The sequence below is a fragment of the Barbus barbus genome (genome assembly GCF_936440315.1).
Source record: "Barbus barbus genome assembly, chromosome: 10".
NCBI classification, from domain to species: domain Eukaryota; kingdom Metazoa; phylum Chordata; class Actinopteri; order Cypriniformes; family Cyprinidae; genus Barbus; species Barbus barbus.
The window spans coordinates 4,521,125-4,535,504 of NC_136738.1; the positions used below are offsets into that span (position 1 = coordinate 4,521,125).

Here is a 14,380-nt window from a genome sequence, read left to right on the forward strand (position 1 = left end):
AGCAAACTAGGTTTTGGAGAGTTAATGTTATTACCTATCTCTCTTCCACTTTTCTTCTCTTGCTCAGATGGGGAACAGTAAGGTTTTCTTAAGATACTGGCAGGCCGATCACCTTAATGACCGCTGCCATCAACTGCACAGGAAGATTATTGTCTGTCAGAAAGGTAAAGTGATCGGCAGAGATTGTGTGGTATGAGACAGGCTCATATTTTTACTTAATCGTGTGTGTGTGTGTGTGTGTGATTCAGTGGTGCGTGGCTGGTTGGCCAGACAATGTGCGCGTCGCAGGCTCACGTCTCGGCAGCAGGAGCAGTGTAACATCCAACGGTTCCTGCAGGGAGCAGAGGACTTGGGTATGCGTGCTTACGACAGCTTGGTCATCCAAAACGCAGCAGATATCGCACGAGAGAACGACCGCCTCCGGGGTCACATCAGTGCTCCACCGCTGGGCGAGAGACCAGAACCTGTGGGCAAAGAAGAAGACTCGCCCAAGAGGTGTTACTTTTTTAACTAACCATGGATTGTTAGTAATCTCTTTTTACAATACACACATCTCAATTTAAAATTATTCTTAATTATTAAAATCAGCTATTTCTAGGGTAACAAGGTTCTCAGAAGTTGAGTGCTCATGTCTCTATTGTTTAATTAGTTATTAAAATAAAATACATATCAGGGAAATAGTCATATTCATATTGGTGTCCCATAGAGGATCTCTTACAAGAAATCTTGTCTTGCCTGCTGAAATTCAATCAAATGTGGCATCTCAAATCAGAGTGCTACTATGAGACTTCCTCTTGAAGGATTATATTAGACTCTAACAGTCTAAATTATATTGGAGCGTCTGATTATATCCAAAATGGGCCTTTTCCATTTGGGTGTGAGGAACCTATAAAAATTCATGGGAGGTTTTATTGGCTCTCCTTGTTCTCCGTTTGCAAACAAAATGAGAACAGAATGTGCCTTAGTTTGCCACTGATGCCAGAATCACTGGCACTTTTTGAGATGTTAGTGGGAATTCAGCAAAAAGGAAGCCTGATCTCAGGTTAGTTGTAGATGATATTAACAATTGAACATACAGTATGTTCTACCATCTCCATATGAAAAAGTCTGCAAGCTGAAAGGTCGGATTTGCCTAGTCGATTGATATCCAGTACCCAAAACTGATTCCCAAGGCAAAAAGGAAGGACCAGAAGGACCAAAAAAAATAAAAAATTCTGATTGAATGAGCCGCATGAGTCATGGTGAACGGGGTTTTAGGCACTCCACTATAAGACCATCCCAAACCTACGGTGAAATCACAGTAACGCAGAACATTAAGTGGCTTGTTGCTTTATTAAAAATATCCAAACACACAGGACTTTTTATATAGACAGATTTATGTAGAAATTAGGCATAAACAACTGACGCAATGCAACAGTTGCCAAGGAAGTGCTGATCAGTATCATTGGAAGGGAATCTATTCACACAAGCATAAACACGGGTGTATTAGGGTGGCCATTGTCATCAGCAGTGCCTCAATCATTCTGCATATGACCATCTGCTCTTATGAAGGGGGTGGGCTTCTTGTTCTTCAAAACACGCACACGCATTTATCACATACATTCACTTTTAGCATCACAAATGAGGGAGGTGCAGGGAGGTGCAGGTGATTGAGTGATGTGGGTTTCATAGCTAATCTAGATGTGGCAAACTCAATCAGTGAGCCAAGAAGAGCTCCATACTGCTAATCAGTGAGAGATAAGACCCACCCCCACTCTGGGTTGCTGAGATCTCCTTAGGGTTTTAAGTCACTGTAACCCCTCACCACCCCCCTGTTCCCCGAATACCATCCACCCCAACACTCCATCGCTTTTCCTGCGAGAACAACAGATGGTATCCCCAGATTATAGGGAAAATATCAAACAGGAGTGTGCATGTCACATTAGAGTATTACAGGAATCAGATTAGACTTAAACAATCAGCTATGTAAATAATCTTTTCAGGCTTTAATTTTGTATATCATAGTGCTTAGAATCATAATGCAATGCTAATTTGTTATCGTTTACTGGTATCAAGGAAAAAATGAAAATGAGTAGTCTCTGAGTCTTTAATACTAATGCATACTTAAAAAAAAAACAGTGCAAAACAAAGTGGTTTGCTCTTTGTGCATGTGTATATAATTTTGTTTTACCACAATTCATTGTGCCCCCTGACTACCACGAGGTACCACTTTTTGAGAATTAATTTGATCTGCATATCATGTAATCATTAAGGTTACATTTTTAATCGATTGACAAGCCTAGCAATTTATTTTATTTATCTTTATTGTTAAGGAAACACCCATTCCAGTTAGTGTAGTGTAATGAAACCTTAGCTCAGAAACGAATGGACCGCTTGACATTGGTGTATTGATTTTATGAAGGTTTAGGCTGATCCTCCCACACATGGCAGCTGCTTAGCACCTTCACTACCCATCATACATTGAGACAGGACATATGCTTCTAGTCTGATAGTGAGTGAATGATTGAAAGAACGAACATATGAATGAATAATGATTTGCTAGATTGGGGAGGAGGAAAGATACCAGGGGTAATACCAGTCTTGATGAATGACAGAAACGGCACTGGAAATCTTATTTCCACAAGCAGTTGTACCATTTGAATATTGCTGAATTATTCATCCCATTATCCTTTTGTTTAGGGCTGTTGAAAAAAGTGGGAGGGTTAACGATGTGGCGGGCCGTGGGGGGAACAGACCACTCCGGCATTTCCGCTCCAGCTCTGTGCCTCTACCCCTGGTTATGGACAGCTTGGTACACTCCAGTATCGGGACATCAATCAAAGCAGCCCTTCAGCCTGCGTCACACTCCACTGAGGAGGGAAATGGAGGGAGCCTCTCCTCCCCACGAAAACAACCTCCTCCCAAACCCAAACGAGACCCTAATACACGTCTGAGTGCATCGTACGAGGCAGTGAGTGGAGGACTGAGTATTGCACCCAAAGAGATCCCTGCTGAGGGTCAAGCCTCTCCATCTGGAAGCCCACCAAAAACCCAACTCTCTCCTTCTGATCGTACGTATAAATATGATCTCAAACATTCCCTGCATGTCCAAAAGTATGTGGACACCCTCTTCTATTATACATGATGTATTGACCTGCACAAAGCCTAAACCTGAATCCCACTGATTCACCTTTGGGAGCCAGACCCAATCATGCAACATCAAGATCCAACCTCACTGATGCGCTTGTGTCATAATGGGTGCAATACTTGCATTCCTATTCCAACATCTAGTGAAAAAACTTTTCCAGAAGAGTGCAAGGAGAATTAGGAAGTACCAACTTGACATTAATGACAGTGGTTTAAATATAATAAATATAGATTAAATATTAATTAATTGTAAAAACAATGTAGGTGTGGCGTTCATATGTCCACATACTTTTGGCCATATACATGTTTCATGCAACACAGAACTAAATGTCTTAATCTACTTCAGTATTGAGAATTGTTCCTGGTATTCCATTAAATAGCTTTTCCTTTTCCTTCCAAAACCATCCATTATCCCACTACGCCTCCAGCTCTCTCTAAACCACGCCCTCACAGTGATGACTACAGCACCATGAAGAAGATCCCACCCCCCAAGCCCAAACGCAGCCCTAATACCAAACTGACAGGCTCCTATGAGGAGATCTCTGTACCTTCTCCGGCACGGCCCACAGACATGAAACTTGTCAGCCTGATAAGAGGCGGCCACTGCTTGGGTCTCATCCAGCGAGCAGCATCTGCGGATGGCCCCCATTCTTCTGTGCTAAGCCTCTACCCTTGCCAGGATGAGGAGGATGTGTATATTGAGATGGTGGGGGCCTCAAGAGCCCTCAGCCTGGTTGACTCCCACAGTCCAGAACTGGGAGAGGCGGTATACGAGGAAATGAAGTACTTCCCACCTGATGAGGTGGGGTCAGCTCCAGTGGTCAAGCCTGAAGCTGTCAATCCCATTACCACTACCCTACCTGCCCCAGTGCTGGAAATCAAGAGGCCTGTGACTTTGATTGAGCACTCTGGCACACTCGGAGGAAAGCAGCAGGGCAAGGATGGGACGGCATGTGATATTCCAGCTCCATTCCCCAACCTCCTTCCACATCGTCCCCCACTTCTAGTCTTCCCTCCATCCCCTGTCACCTGCTCTCCCGCCTCAGATGAGTCCCCCCTTACGCCGTTGGAGGTGAAGAAGCTGCCTGTGTTTGAGACCAACCTCAACTACACCAGCCAGGATGGGGGCAGCCCACTCTCCCCACAGTATACCCGTCAAAGAGCTGACTCCTCACCGAGTCTTTCCGTCTTAATGCCAGACAAATCCACGCCACCCTTGACTCCTCCTCCCCCTCCTCCCCCTCCAGCAGCACTTCCACCTCCTTACCGTCCCCCATCCCACTTCCCCTTCCCCCCTGAACCAAACTTCTTGGCCCTGACCCGTACATCTTCTGTGGCTACCACCGATTCCCACAAAGTATCCCATAAAATAGGGCATGGTCTGGCAGAGCCGCCCCCAAGCAGTTCCAAACCTCCCTTCTCCCCAGTCAAGACCTCGAGGCCAGAGCCCCGCAGAGCTCACTCCTGCTCCTCCTCGCCTCTGCTCTTCAACCCTGCCAATGGGAGACCCCTCACCAGCCCTCTAGACGAGCTCAACACCCTTTTCAGCTCAGGGCGCAGCCTGCTCCGCAAGTCCACCACTGGAAGAAAGATCCGTGACAGCGGTGAGTGCGGGTGTGTGCATGTGTTTGGGTACATATTTTCTAAAGTTGTTGTAAGTAATTACGGTGCCATTTGTGGCACCAAAAGGAATTGCATGCATGAATGACCAAGTAGGTCTCTCAAGCACTTTGTCTATAGTTGAGCCAGTGTTGAACCACGTCAGGCCTCTCAGTCAGAAAAAGCAATGTTGAAAGTTCCACAGAGCGTCAGTACTGTGTTTCTACATTTTGCTGAAATCTTTTGTTTCACAGTAGAAAGTCAGTCGTACAGATTTATAAAGTCATGAGGCTGAGTAAATAGCTGCATTTCACAGATTTGCACAAAACATAACGATATTTTATAAAGGTCAATAAAAAAAACTATTGCGAAATTATGCTTTTTTTTTTTTCTTCTCGCGATAAGACATTTTGATGTTGGTAGGTTTACGTATATCGCAGCCGTCTCACTAGCCATTATTTTTAAATGAAGGAGACATGCAACTTTTCCGAAGCAATAAGGACACTTCTGAAATGTACTGCAGCGTGGCTTTAACCAACACCATTGATTAGAGTGGCCACACCTTAGCCATAACGCATCGCAGACATGTGCAGTGTAAATAAGGGGTTATCCAAGCATTAATGGCAATGAAATCCGCTTATTCTTGAGAGTGGCCACGTATGAGGTGTTTATTTGAGGTTATAGTACATTTAAAGAATGATTGTGATTTTTATTTGCACCAGGTTTGACCTGTAAATGCGGAAAAATTTCCATTGCAGTTTTTGGAAATATTCTTTTTTTCATATTGCCTGAAAAACCACCTCATGCGAGTCAGATTTTCATAACTCAAAGGAGTTTAAGCTCACCAGCACACATGGTCATGCTTAATTTGCTGCAGGAGCATTAAAATAGTCTGGTCAAATTATTGAAACTTTCCCAGCACTCTTCTGGTTTAATGTCATTTCATATATGTGGTTGCTGAAAGGCACATCCTGTTTAGTATGTTTTTTTCTTGACTCATCCAGTGCCACGCTTTGTGTTTGTCAAAAACAGTGAGGTCAGTGCTGATAAAACAGACATTTACCATAAAACCTCAGTCTTCTCTCTCAGAAACCCATTCTGATGCAGGCAGAGTGTTTATGTATGATGGAGGTTTAGGCTGTATTTTGCATCTGTTCTGGATCACTTTTACGGCAAGACAACATCCTTATGCAACAACTGACCTTTAATACTTCTACACTATGGGCCCAAAGGTTGAACTGAGCCAGAATAATCTGGAATGGTGTTCTGGCATCTTTATTTATTTTTATATTTGACTAACATATAATGCACATTATGGCCATATCCATTTAAGGATAAGAGTGTTAAATGTCACACTAAAATAAGATAATTTTACGAGAAAGCATTCTTAGGAAGGATGTTGGGTGTGCGTGCCAATTTAGTTCACATGCTGTGTCTAACACAGTTTCTCTTTCCTCCTACTCTTAAACTTTTAATTCAAGATTCAAGATTTTTATTTGTCACATGCACAATTATACAGAGTATAACCAGCAGTGAAATGTAGGTCAGGTCCGCTCCAAGGACAGTGCAATTATAAAGTATACAAATATTAAGAAAAAGAAAAGTAGAAAAAAATAAAATAGAAGATATATAAATATAAATGTGCAGGTCAGTATGTTGTTGACTTGGTAATAAGAGGAATGTGCAAAAAGTTGTACAGGGTATTTAAATAGCTGCAATATGAGGTAGAAAAAATTCTGAATAGCTTATTGATAAGGTGATATTTACATGGAGTCATGTGATGTTATGACACAGCCCTTACATTAAAGGGCTGTGTCATAGCATTAAAGATGCTTTATCTACTCCCATCATGAATTTATAAGCATGGATCCCATATGACCCCAACCCTTATGTTGCTAATGTGCACAATAAGTGTGAGAACTTCAATGTTGTTTCACAAATGCGCAACTGTCAAGTTTAATCTAAATATATTAGTCCTTGATTGGTTACATTGTTGAGCTGTTTGACTATTTTCCTATCTAGAGGCGAGAATCAGCTGTCTGCATTCTATGTATATGCATCGCCAAGATCACGAAAGATCAATACAATTAACTTAGCAACCACTATGACTAATTGTATCAATCAGAAGCAGATATGTTTAAACTATATATGGATCTAAGCAAAGATCATTTTAACAATATGGACTCTTCTTTGATTGCTGTGGATGATTGAGATGTCTGGTTTGTTAATTTCATGTGTAACAGAATTTTATGGGATGTTATGGAGACATAATCAATGAGCTTTAATTATTGGGTGCATGTGTAATGTCGTCTAGAGATATATATGTATGCGTGTGTACAGTGCCGTGAAGGTTTTTGTCACCTTCCTGTTGTTTTATTTTTTATTTATTTTTTTGCATATTTGTCACACTTAAAAGATTCAGATCATCAAACATTTTTTTTAAATTACACATAATGAAAGTAAATACAAAATGCAGTTTTTAAATGATGATTTCATTTAATAAGTGATAAAAGCTGTCCAAACCTACCTGTCCCTATTTTAGAAAGCGGAGTTAAATTTCACTAGCCAAACCCAAACCTGATTACGGCCAGACCTGTTGAATCAAGAAATCACTTAAATAGAACCTGTCTGACAAAGCAAAGCATGCTTAAAGAGCAACACATCATGCCATGATCTAAAGAAATTCAAGAACAGATGAAAAACAAAAAATAGTTTACATGTAACAGTCTGGAAAGGGTTATAAATCCATTTCTAAGGCTTTGGGACTCCAGCGAACCACGGTCAGAGCCATTATCCACAAATGGAGAAAACTTGGAACAGTCTTGAACCTACCCAGGAGTGGCCGGCCTAACAAAATTATTCCAAGAGCGCAATGATGACTCATCCAGGAGGTCATAAAAGAACCCAGAACAACATCTAAACAACTGCAGGCCTCACTTGCCTCAATTAAGGTCAGTGTTCATGATTCAACAATAAGAAAGAGACTTGTCAAAAACATGGGAGAGTTACAAGGCAAAAGCCTTTGCTGACCAAAAAGAACACAAAGGCTTGTCTCACATTTGCCAAAAAATATCTTGATTATCCCCAAGACTTTTGGGCAAATACTCTGTGGACTGATGCAACAAAAGTTGAACTTTTTCGAAGGTGCGTGTCCCGTTACATCTGGCGTAAAACCAACACAGCATTTCATAAAAAGAACATCATACCAGCAGTCAAACATGGTGGTGGTAGTGTGATGGTCTGGGGCTGCTTTGCAGCTTCAGGACCTAGATGACTTGCCATAATTGATGGAATCGTGAGATCAGAAAATCCCGAAGGAGAATATCCGGCCATCAGTTTGCTCAAGCTCAAGCGCACTTGGGTTATGCAGCAGGACAATGATCCCAAACACACCAGCAAGTCCACCTCTAAATGGCTCAAGAAAAACAAAATTAAGGTTTTGTAGTGGCCAAGTCAAAGTGCGGACTTAAATCCAATTGAGATGCTGTGGCGTGACCTTAAACAGTCCTTTCATGCTCAAACCCTCCAATGTGGCTGAATTAAAACAATTCTGCAATGAAGAGTGGGCCAAAATTCTTCCACAGCGATGTGAAAGACTCATTGCCAGTTATCACAAATGCTTGATTGCAGTTGTTGCTGCAAAGGGTGGCACAAGGAGTTATTAGATTTAGGGGGCAATTACTTTTTCATATAGGGCCAGGCAGGTTTGGACAGCTTTTTTCCCTTAATAAATGAAATCATTATTTCAAAACTGCATTATGTATTTACTCGGGTAATCATTGTGTAATATTAACATTTGTTTGATGATCTGAACCATTGAAGTGTGACACAAATGCATATAAGTACATGCAGTATCTCACAGAAGTGAGTACACCCTCACCCATAGTACACCCAGTACCCATTTTTGTAATTGCAATTTGCAATTACAATGGTCTGATCACTGACAGGCTGACCCCCCACCCCTTCAACCTCTGCAGCAATGCTGGCAGCACTCATACGTCTATTTCCCAAACACAACCTCTGGATATGATGCTGAGCACGTGCACTCAACTTCTTTGGTCGACCATGGCAAGGTCTGTTCTGAGTGGAACCTGTCCTGTTAAACCGCTGTATGGTCTTGGCCACCGTGCTGCAGCTCAGTTTCAGGGTCTTGGCAATCTTCTTATAGCCTATGCCATCTTTATGTAGAGCAACAATTATTTTTTCCAGATCCTCAGAGAGTTCTTTGCCATGAGGTGCCATGTTGAACTTCCAGTGACCAGTATGAGAGAATGGCTGTGTCCAAATTCAGGGTCTGCATCCTCCTTAGGATCCTTCCTACCCGGTTGAAGGAGGAGGGATCCTCCGAAGTCCGCAAAACCCGGAAGTCGGTGTTTGTGAATTTGGACAGCCTACCCTTCTTTCAGTTCCCTCCCTTACCGGTTGCTCATATCCTGTCGCCTAGCAACCGTGACAGCGCCAAGCAAGAAGCGGGAAAATGGACAAACAAAGAGTTATTCTCATTTTAATTCTTTTGGAAGAAATAAAGCAATTAAATAAATTAAATACTTTCTTTGCTCGTTGTCGGAGAGTTTTTTTATATCAGACTACAAGACAGTCACATCCAGGTAAGCCATTATAGCCTATTTTTATTTGTTTTTAAGTATTCTACTAATTTCTCCTACAAATTCATTGAGCCGAAGCATAAACTTTAGCTTGTTTTGTCAGAGAAACTCCTCTCCCACTCCGCTACCGCTCGCTTCGTCCGCCATTACGCTCTGCCGAAAATAATTATGGGATAGGTAGGACGGGAAAGGATCCACCACATCCATCCTTCCAATTCGGGGAAAAGGAGGACGTATTTGTGGGCCGCATTTGAAGGATCCTACGAATTTGGACAGCCTTCGTCGCGGCGCTGTGACGTAACATCCTTCAAATGAGTACTCCGAAGGATGCAGACCCTGAATTTGGACACAGCCAATGAGAGCGATAACACCAAATTTAACACACCTGCTCCCCATTCACACCTGAGACCTTGTAACACTAACGAGTCACATGACACATGGGAGAGAAAATGGCTAATTGGGCCCAATTTGGACATTTTCACTTAGGGGTGTACTCACTTTTTTGGCCAGCAGTTTTTAGACATTAATGGCTGTGTTTTAAGTTATTTTGAAGGGACAGCAAATTTACACTGTTATACAAGCTGTATACTCACTACTTTACATTGTAGCAAAGTGTAATTTCTTCAGTGTTGTCTCATGAAAAGATATAAAATATTTGCAAAAATGTGAAGGGTGTACTCACTTCTGTGAGATACTATATATATAAATAAGTAAATAAATAAATATAATTTATTTATTTACTTATTTATTTCCCCTTTTCTTTTCCCTATATGTCTTGATTCAGTTTATTGTAAAGGGCACAGGGGGTATTAGCTCCAGTCACATAAATATTACATGGACGAGAGATGATGTAGCTATGAAATATTAAATATCAAAGTCTCCTGCTCTGCTGACGGATGTGAATCGCTGCAATGTGTGTGAATCCCCAGAGTATAATGTGTGTGTGTGTGTGTTTGCACGTCTTAGGACACACTCAGTGTCAGCAGAGGAAATAACTTCTCGCATTACTGTACATGTTCACGACTGTGTGTGTGAAGTGAACAAACATCAATCTGTCATAATGTTAGTGTTAGTGTCATGCTTCAAGAGAAATATTTCAAGACATGTCCACAACACAACATTTTTGCATGCTATATTGCACCTTTTAAGGTTAGGTGTTATAAAGCCCTCATATTTAATCAGAATTAATTAACGTTTTTTTATTTAATATTTCTTCAATTGTGGACAGCACATCTTTTCTAGCTATCTTTCTCTGTTGTCGTTGTTGCTTTTTAATGCTTTAATTTCTATAGATGTTAATAAATTAAATACATTAATACTTTAATTCAATGACTTATTATACATTTATTTACTGTCACGTGATCAGTCTAATGTTACAAATAATATATTCCAAATGATAGCTGTTCTTTTAAATTTTCTATTTATCAAAGAATCCTGAAAAAATGTATCATGGTTTTCACAGAAATATTAAGCAGCACAACTGTTTTCAACATTGATGATGATAATCAAAAATTAACATTGTTAATTCTTGATATCAGCTATTACATTTCCACTAGTAACATTTTAACTAGTGAAAATTGAATTGTTGATATCAAGAATTAATTTCCTGCGAATGAATAAAAGTCAAAACGGCTTGCCTATTGTCATTACTATGATATAAATTCTTGATATCAAGAATAATATTTTTTACTAGTAGAAATTTAATTGCTGATATCAAGAATTCAATTTCTACGAGTGATGTCATTGTCGACATCAAGAATTAACATTGTTATTAGTAGAAATCTAATTCCTGATATCAAGAATTAACATTTTAACTAGTAAAAACTGAATTGTTGATATCAAGAATTCATATCCTGAGAATGAATAAAAGTTAAAACGCCCCCCCCCCCCCCCCCCGTTCTTCCGCTCTCTCTGCCATCAACGTCATTGCTAGACTCAATCATTCCCATAATTCCTGGCCAGAGCAGCTGCAGATGCCCCTTCAGAAATGTTAGTGACTCAAGGTGGCAGGTGTTAACTTGCATGTCACATCTTCACCTTTTTTTGTCATAAAATGGGAACACACAGGTTGATGGTCATGGTTAGATGGTCTGTGGGGCCTTACGTTGTGCTGAAGCATAGGTTACACATGCGAATCAGTGTACTTATTGAATATTTTTCTTAATTTCTTTTCCATAGGACTCTCAAATTCCAACATTAACCTGCCAGGTCGAGAGGATCAAGGCCCTATCTCTCCGTCAGCACAGTTACAGGACAAAAACGCCAACAACCACACCTCTCCCAACTCTTCGAACTCTGCACCCATTGAAAACGGCAACCAGATCTCTAATGGTAATGGCACACAAGAGGTTAAAGGTGATGAAGCTTGTGAAGACTGCACACCAAACACTGGTCAACTCAATCGTTAACCAGACATAATTTGCAATTGCATGTTTTAACGCATGCAGATCACACATACTAAAAATAAGTTTGGGAATCGATACATATACACACACACAGATATTTGTGTGTATATATATATATATGTATATGTGTGTGTATGTATGAGATTAAATTTATATTTACAATTCTCAAGAACATTTTCTATCCACATAAGACTTGAATGCAGTTATTAGTGATGATACCCATTATCACTCAGGTGAAAATATTAGGGCTACTACTCTTTCTGTTCATGACTTTATAAATGTGATCAAGAGCAGGGGAGACGAACCCCACAATCCCATGTTACATTAGGCCATTGGCCGTTGCACGTCTTAATGTGCATCCAACCAATTATTCAAAGCTCAGTCGCATGTCATTGGCCGGCCCAGCTTTCCCCCAAGGTTTGTTTACCACAGAGACAGCTCCAATGACTGCATAACCTTTGGCCAGCTGAGCGTGACATACACCACAGAGGCACAGCGCTTTACATGCATGAGGAAAAATTGGATATAAAGTGAAAGAGTAAGAGAAAAGGAAAGTATGGCAGATTGAGAGCAGTTAGTGGAGAGGAAGGGATTGGAGAAATGGACAAGGTAAGATGGAGTGAGTTCACCCAGAAGCTATCACTGAGGCAGGCCGTGATTAAAGTGAAAGGCACTGGACTTGATAAAGTGCTCTCCTAAAGAGCCATCAGATGGCTCAGGGTCTCTCTGTCTCCCTTACACAAACACATACACTCACTGTCTTGGCCTTTTGTCCTCAGTGAGGTGAATATCTGTGTGTGGGGATGACAGGATGTAGTGGGCGGACGTTTTAAACAGCCAGCAGTGACCTATACACTCAGCCATTAAATGCCTGCATCTTCAGGATAATGGTATATGAACTAATGTGCATACTAATGTGCATTTCCCAAGGAAATACCAGTGCTTGCAAGACAGCAAAAGAATAGAGTTAAAGTATTAGGTAGCACGGGTTTTAGGCATATCTACATGGGCACTGAAACAAAAACAAAGTTTTTTAGTGACTGTGATGGTTTTCAGAACTGGGTCTGTTTTTTACTTTCCATTTAAATTCCCATATTAATTTATTATTATCATTACTAATAATGGTAATCATAATAATTGTATGTATTAATCATTATTTAGTATTTTAATGACAATTATTTAATTTATTAATTGATACCCTTGTTCTCATAATTCGATTTTTAGGATTTAACCCATTTAATCCCAAATTTTTTTATTTTTATATATATATATATTTTTTTTTTTGGAAAAGTGTGTGAAAAATTGGGTTTTATAATTGGGATAATGTATGTAATGAATTAACATATTTCTGCAGTCATAAAAATTATTATATATCTTAGCCCAGCTATTTTAAACTGTTTGATCACATTCTAGGGGTTACTATTATGCGTAAAAACCCCTTATACAACACTGATAGGAATACTGAGATGAAAGACAAATCAACATATTTCAAAATTGTTCCTGTTTTGGTAACACATATCATATTTTTTTTTTATTAGTGCTACCTGTATTACAACATCAATCAACAGATTGTAACTTAGTTCTTACATTTATTTAAAATGCAATGTTTTGTCACTGCAACATTTTAGTGTAATTTTCACTTACAACTGCAATTGGATTTATATTGTATACCTGAGTTCACTGGTATCCCACCGGTCAGTATTATGACCATCAAGATGTTTACTCATTCTGTGACCACACTCAACAAAACTGAATATATGTGAATTCATATATTAATACTAGACTCCCTAAAGATATTGTGTACCAAAAATCTGTCATATCTTTGTTTACATAGAGCTTTGATGCAGTGATCATCTTCTCAAGGTGCAAACAGCAAATAAACTGCTGTGGTCATGTGACAATTTTATGCACGTCTTAGATTTTTTTTTTGTTTTTGAGAATTTCATTATCTTAAAAATGAAAATAATTTTAATTCTTATTAAAGAATTTTAATTATTAAAGAATTTAAATTCTTGGAATGCAGTCAAAGCACTGAATCTGATGGACACATAATTTAACAAACATATCATAAAAAAGGCTGAAATTGTATACAAGACAAACAACATACAGGAATTTCCATGTAGTGTTCGCATTATGTGATTACAGTTAGAGCAAAACATTAGCGCAACATATTCGAGAACATGCATGAAGAATGTTGCATTTAACATCTGGATATTTCTCCTTCAATAGGGACGTTGGAAGACGAGGGACATCCAAAGTCTATTGCGTCCAGCACCTCAGCGTTACACAGGCGCATGGACAGCCACCACACTCAGGTGAAGCATATGCACAAACCCACACTCACAAGCACACGCTCTCTTGTGGCATCTGTCATCCATTCTTCCGTGGGGAGAAGGTCTCCAGTGACCTCAAATGGCAGATGTAATCATGGGTAATGAAAGTGAGAGCAGGTCTCATGTCATCCCAGACTCAGCACTCTGCCAAATGAAATGAGTCGAGGCTTATCTGGAGATCGTATTCAGAGGTGCATTAGAGGAGAGAGTGGTGCTCCAGCCTGGTTCTCCTCCTCAGGAACACGCTGAAAAGATCACTGTGTGCCCTCTGCGCTTCTCAGCATCTCACTGTGTGTCCTGAAAGCAGGGTTAC

The 14,380-nt window shown here is 40.2% G+C and overlaps 1 protein-coding gene across 1 annotated transcript in view; it reads left to right on the top strand.

Annotated features, from left to right (window-relative positions):
- LOC306876065 (unconventional myosin-XVI-like) overlaps positions 1–14,380 on the top strand; it is a gene marked incomplete at its 5' end in the record, with an annotated part of 160,745 nt that overhangs the window by 128,782 nt on the left and 17,583 nt on the right. Inside the window, 6 exons of the mRNA XM_079426974.1 lie at positions 68–164; positions 249–495; positions 2,680–3,050; positions 3,555–4,730; positions 11,508–11,660; positions 13,964–14,049. Coding sequence (XP_079283100.1) covers positions 68–164; positions 249–495; positions 2,680–3,050; positions 3,555–4,730; positions 11,508–11,660; positions 13,964–14,049 — 2,130 coding nt within the window. The remainder of the gene's footprint in view (positions 1–67; positions 165–248; positions 496–2,679; positions 3,051–3,554; positions 4,731–11,507; positions 11,661–13,963; positions 14,050–14,380) is intronic.